The sequence below is a fragment of the Pundamilia nyererei genome, unplaced genomic scaffold (assembly GCF_000239375.1).
Source record: "Pundamilia nyererei isolate P.nyererei 1_Seehausen unplaced genomic scaffold, PunNye1.0 scaffold00544, whole genome shotgun sequence".
Classification (NCBI taxonomy): Eukaryota; Metazoa; Chordata; class Actinopteri; order Cichliformes; family Cichlidae; genus Pundamilia; species Pundamilia nyererei.
Genome location: NW_005187945.1, coordinates 113,441 through 118,572, shown reverse-complemented (window position 1 = coordinate 118,572; position 5,132 = coordinate 113,441). Strand labels below are relative to the sequence as shown.

The 5,132-nt window shown below is 42.8% G+C and overlaps 2 protein-coding genes across 2 annotated transcripts in view; both read left to right on the top strand.

Moving 5' to 3' along the window:
- LOC102205149 (putative transcription factor Ovo-like 1) overlaps nucleotides 1-2,618 on the top strand; it is a 12,977-nt gene extending 10,359 nt beyond the window's left edge. Inside the window, exon 4 of the mRNA XM_005754333.1 lies at nucleotides 2,603-2,618. Coding sequence (XP_005754390.1) covers nucleotides 2,603-2,618 — 16 coding nt within the window. The remainder of the gene's footprint in view (nucleotides 1-2,602) is intronic.
- Nucleotides 2,619-4,501: 1,883 nt separating this feature from the next.
- The window catches only part of mus81 (MUS81 structure-specific endonuclease subunit), a 9,091-nt gene continuing 8,460 nt past the window's right edge, over nucleotides 4,502-5,132 (top strand). Inside the window, exons 1-2 of the mRNA XM_005754332.1 lie at nucleotides 4,502-4,566; nucleotides 4,738-4,888. Coding sequence (XP_005754389.1) covers nucleotides 4,748-4,888 — 141 coding nt within the window. The 5' untranslated portion in view covers nucleotides 4,502-4,566; nucleotides 4,738-4,747. The remainder of the gene's footprint in view (nucleotides 4,567-4,737; nucleotides 4,889-5,132) is intronic.

Below are 5,132 nucleotides of genomic sequence, written 5' to 3'. Positions count from 1 at the left end.
GCATTTTGGATTTTCTCCAATCCACACAAGGTCCAGAGTATAAATACAATCATTTAAATATTTAATAGATATAGTGCCGAATGTTCTACATTGTCTTTAAGTTTGACAAGGCCAAGGTGTGTTAACTCCTCTCCAATAATCATGTTTGACTACTACTGGTAGTTTCTCTTTGTCAGCTTTGTCAGCTGACTGACCAATGCTCATAACAATGGGAACGTCTAAAGAACCAAATGAGGATCTAAGAAGAAGAATTGTAGATTTACACACATTGGGAAAATCTCTTGCAGTCGTTTCTGAACAAATGCAGATTTAGAAATCATCAGTTCATTTTTCCGAGATCTGGAAGAAGAACAAAGTTTTATGTTCAGACGAGACAAATATGGAGCTCTTTGCCCTCGCTGAATAACAGGTATGTTTATAGGTATAAAGGTGAGGCTATAAACCTAAGAACACTGTACCAGCTGTGAAGCATGGTGGTAGCATCATGATCTGGGGCTGTTTTGCTGCTAGTTGTACTGGTACATACATGGGTGAACCGTGGACACAGTTGGGTATTCCAACAGGACAATGATCCCAAACACAGATTAAAACTGGTTTTGGAATGGATAAATTTAAGCTAATATTAAGCCCGACCTCAACCCTACTGAAAATATGTGGACTTCACTTCAAAAGCTGGGTCTGTCCCAGGAAACGTATCAATTCTGCCAAGAAAAGTGATCAAATATCAAGTTAGTATTATGACAGAAGCTTCCCACATAGCAAGCAGGTCTGGCCCGGATCTGGTATCAAGCCGGCACTGCTGACTGACTTCTGGCATGATAAGACGTATGTCATCCAGATAAGGGTCAGGCCTGGCATAGATGGCACTGTCTATGTGATGGCAGCCACACCTAGCCCAATTGTGGTTTGGTGTATGTGGCCCAGGCTCATAGAAAACAGGTCTGGCCCAGATCTGGCATCAAGCTAGCACTTCTGACTGACTGGTGTCATGGCAGGGTGTATGTCAGCCAGATGTGGGCCAGGTCTGGCAATGATGGCACTATTTATGTTCCTATTTTCCTATTTTAGTTAGAAGACCCAAATGCCATGTTGCAATACTATACTGCTATGGTTTCAAATGCAGGTTTGACAGGTTTGTGAGTGTACACTTAATCCAAAACCTAGTGAGAGTTTGCTCAGGTTTACCAGTGGGTGGCTGTAGCTCAGGAGGTAGAACAGGTCACCTACTGATCGGAAGGTTAGTGGTTCGATTCCTGGCTCTTCCAGTCTGCATATCAAGAGTGTGAATATAGTTAGGAAGCACTCAGCTTAGAGAAAGCGTGGTGTGATTGGGTGAAGGTGGCATGTTGTATAGAGCACTTTGAGTAATCTGGGAGAGTAGAAAAGCGCTGTGTAAGATTCAGTCCATTCACTGTCTGAACAGAGTTTTGTTATGTTGTTTTTGCACTATTATGTTCTGGCACATGTTGTTATTACATGGCTTGATTAAGGTACACATTAGGCTGACATCTGGGGCCCACATACTGCAAAGAATGACGGCCCTTTGGTGGCCCAGATCAGGTTTGCCAGAGGTAATCCACACATGGGCCAGCACAGGACTACCAGTGTGTCTGCAACTGGCCTTGTGCTGGCCCATGTGTGGGCCAAATCTGGCAAACCAGATCCGGACCATACCAATTTTGCTATGTGGGTTGATGATGGCTATCAAAAGCTTCTGGTTGACGCATAACTTGCTAAGGGACATTTAACCAGATATAAGTGGGGGTGTTTTGATCTGTGTCGATTAGAGAAAATTCAAAGCAGATTGCAACTTGTGCACCCAATTCTTGTTTTTCAAAGTCATTTAATATGCTTTATGCTGTAAAATCATTCCACCCTGGAAAAAGAACAGTTCAAAGAAATCATTAAAAGCCCAAAATCACCACAAAGTTTGGGCCCATGATGATTGGCTGTACATTTCTGACCACAGCTTTAGTTGCTATTACTGCTGCTGAGTTCTTGGTACAATTGACTGTTAAATCTTTAAGTCCATATTTCTACATAGGGCTGTGTGTTCAGTATCATTATATCCGCTCAAATATGAAGCAGTAAAGCCAATATTAAGTCTCATTGGTGGATTTTCTTGAGCTTCCTGTATAAATCCTCAAATAGCTTTATTATTCTTCCTTTCAGTCCACCCAGACCAACCCGTTCCAATACACCGCAAATGCTTCAGCAACAGCATTTCATTTCACACCACCGCCTTGTTTTGTTGCTGCTAGTCGCTAATTATGCTGCCTTTCCCAAGTGTTTGGCTGTGTGTGTGCTAGAGAGAGGTAGAGGCTGTGGTTGGGAGGGTGAGGTCGGATTCCTGATCTCTGTCCGGTCTTGTTGGAGGATTCCAGGAGACTGCTTTCAGCCTCAGGATATGTGTAAAAAGACTCAGGTGACGACAAGATAACGGTCTTGAAAGTTAACTGAAACAGAAGTTTGAGAGTCATACAGTTGTTCACACCTTCCCTTTTCACACATTGTTAATGAATAATGTTCCACATAGCAGCACTATTGACATTTTCCTGTATCTATCTTTTTATGTTCTTTCTAAGACTGTTGAATTGTTTAGGTACATTAAAGTGTAAAGATATTTGTGTTGACCTGAAGATTAATGCTACTGACTTGTAGTAACTCCACATGGTTGACATTGTGGTTTTAGGAAATTTGTTTCTACCACTTCTGTTTGTATTGGTGTTAGAAGTTATTTGGGATGTAAAAAGAGCCTCTCAATGTTCGCCAGGCACTCTTCAAACATGAGTGTGAGCTTAGAGGTTAGTTTAGTTTAGCAAAGTTGAAATCTGTGCGAGGCTGAAAACCAGTCATAAATGGTTATGTCCTTTGAGCCAACAGGTGGAACTACATTAAAAACAATTACAAACAGATATTATTCAGCAGCGGAAATCACTACAAAGCCTCAGAAAGACTTCTAAAAACTATTGTCAGTGAAAACAGTTGAGTGCTGAATCCATTGATCTAAGTTAAATGTCCCTTTTAAGTATTCTTTTGGCTTTAAAGGCCACTACAGTCGATGATCTGCCTCCATTTCGCCCAATCCATGACATCCTCCTCTGTAACACCAAACTTTAACCTGCTGCTTGCTTTCCATCAGCTTCACTGTTACACCTGTCTCCCTCTCATTCAAACGAATGTATTAAGTCTTGCTTCTACTGACTTTCACTCCCCTTCTATCCAGTTTATACCTCCACCTCTCCAGCCTCTCTTCCACCTGCTCCCGACTCTCACTGCATGTCACAATGTACTCTGCAAACATCATCAGATGACACTCCTACCTCACCTGTCAGCCACTCCATCCCCACTGCAAGAAAGTAGTAATCCCACCCCCACCTTGAACCCATCTGTCTTGCTGTCCTCATGCATGTCCTGCACCACCCTCACATACTTCTCTGCCACTCCTAATTTCCTCATGCAGTGCCACAGTTCGTCTCTTGATACCCCATCATATGTTTTCTGTAAATCCACAAAGACGCAGTGAAGCTCCTTCCAACCTTTTCTATACGTATCCATCAACACTTTCAAAGCAGGTATCACATCGGTGGTGCTCTTTCTCAGCATGAAGCCATCCTGTTGCTCACTGATCGTCACCCTCTTCTTAGCCTTGCTTAACAACTCTTTCCCCCAGTTTCATGGTATGACTCATCAACTTTATCCTTCTGTAGTTACTACAGCTCGGCACATCACCCTGTGCTGTAAAAATAGGTACCATTACACTTCTCATGCACTCTGTAGGTATTCTCTCATTCTCCAGAATTGTTGAACACTCTGGTTAAAAAGTCTCATAGACATCTTCATACATCTACCTCTTCAAAGGACAACAAAAACCAAGATGCTGAAACACTGCAGCATTCTCTGAAAACTGCTGTGGTCTAATTAATCAAAATCTGAAAATCTTTTCTGGGAATCATGACATCATCCCAGCTAAAGAAGAGACAGATCATGTGACCTGTTATCAGTGAACAATTCAAAAGCATATCTGATGGTACGACAGTACATAAGTGCACCCGTCTGAAGTGCTGCACATTTTTGAGTACATGTGCTAACGTCTACACATCTTTTTCAAAGGAGAGCTTTACATATTTCAGTAAGACAACATCAAATTATTTGGCGTGTGATGTATGCTGGAAGGCTCTGTGGAAACATGCAACCACTGAATACATCTGGATAATTCTGAAACAAAGGAGTCCATAAACCATTTCAGACAGCTGGAGACCAGCAATTCTTTTTTCTTTTTCTTTTTAAATTAGTATCATATTTTTATAAAGGTAAAAAGTATCTCTGTGTTGCCTTTAGTTATTAAATATAAGGTTGGATTTTAAAATAAGTTTTTTCAGATTACAGGTTTATTATATTACTATTGTGCTATTATTGCCTCCTTTGCCGCTAGAGGCCACTCGTCACATTAGGAACCTTTGGGGCTTCCGTCCCTTTTGTGTCACGTGACATATGTCAACAAGGAAGTGGGCTGTGTCTTTGAATACAAGGCGCCAGTAGCCGTTCCTAGTCAACAAGTGAAAGGTAATCAGCATTATAGGACATCCACACAACTTCTCTTTACATTTCTGTCTGATCTAACTGTCTGTACACACGTCTTTGAACCCGCAGAGCTCCCGTAGCTTGTTTGAAAAACTTTATTTGGGGTTGACTTTATCTTACACAGGCTAAATCGATTCCTGCTTTTCCCGACAGATCCCGAGGGATGCCCGCCACCGAGCCGGTCCGGTTGGGTCGGAAACGCGCCCTGCCCTCGTGCCCGAACCCGCTGTTCCTCAAGTGGCTCACCGAGCTCCGGGACGAGGCGAAGGAGAAAGGACTGAAGATCCAGTACACCTACCAGAAGGTACAGAGGATGTAGCGGTTAGCAGGGGTTAGCACTCTCGCCTTAAAGCAAGAGGGATCCTAGTTGGCTTCTGGGTGGAAGCCTACCTCAGCTATCACTGGGTACATCCTGGGCCGACAGTCCACCACAGGGCTAACACACAGACACAGGCACACCCAAGGTCAATTTAGAAACACCAGTTAATCTGAAATGCATGCATGGACTGTGGGAGGATGCTGGAGTACCCAGAGAGAAGCATGCAGGC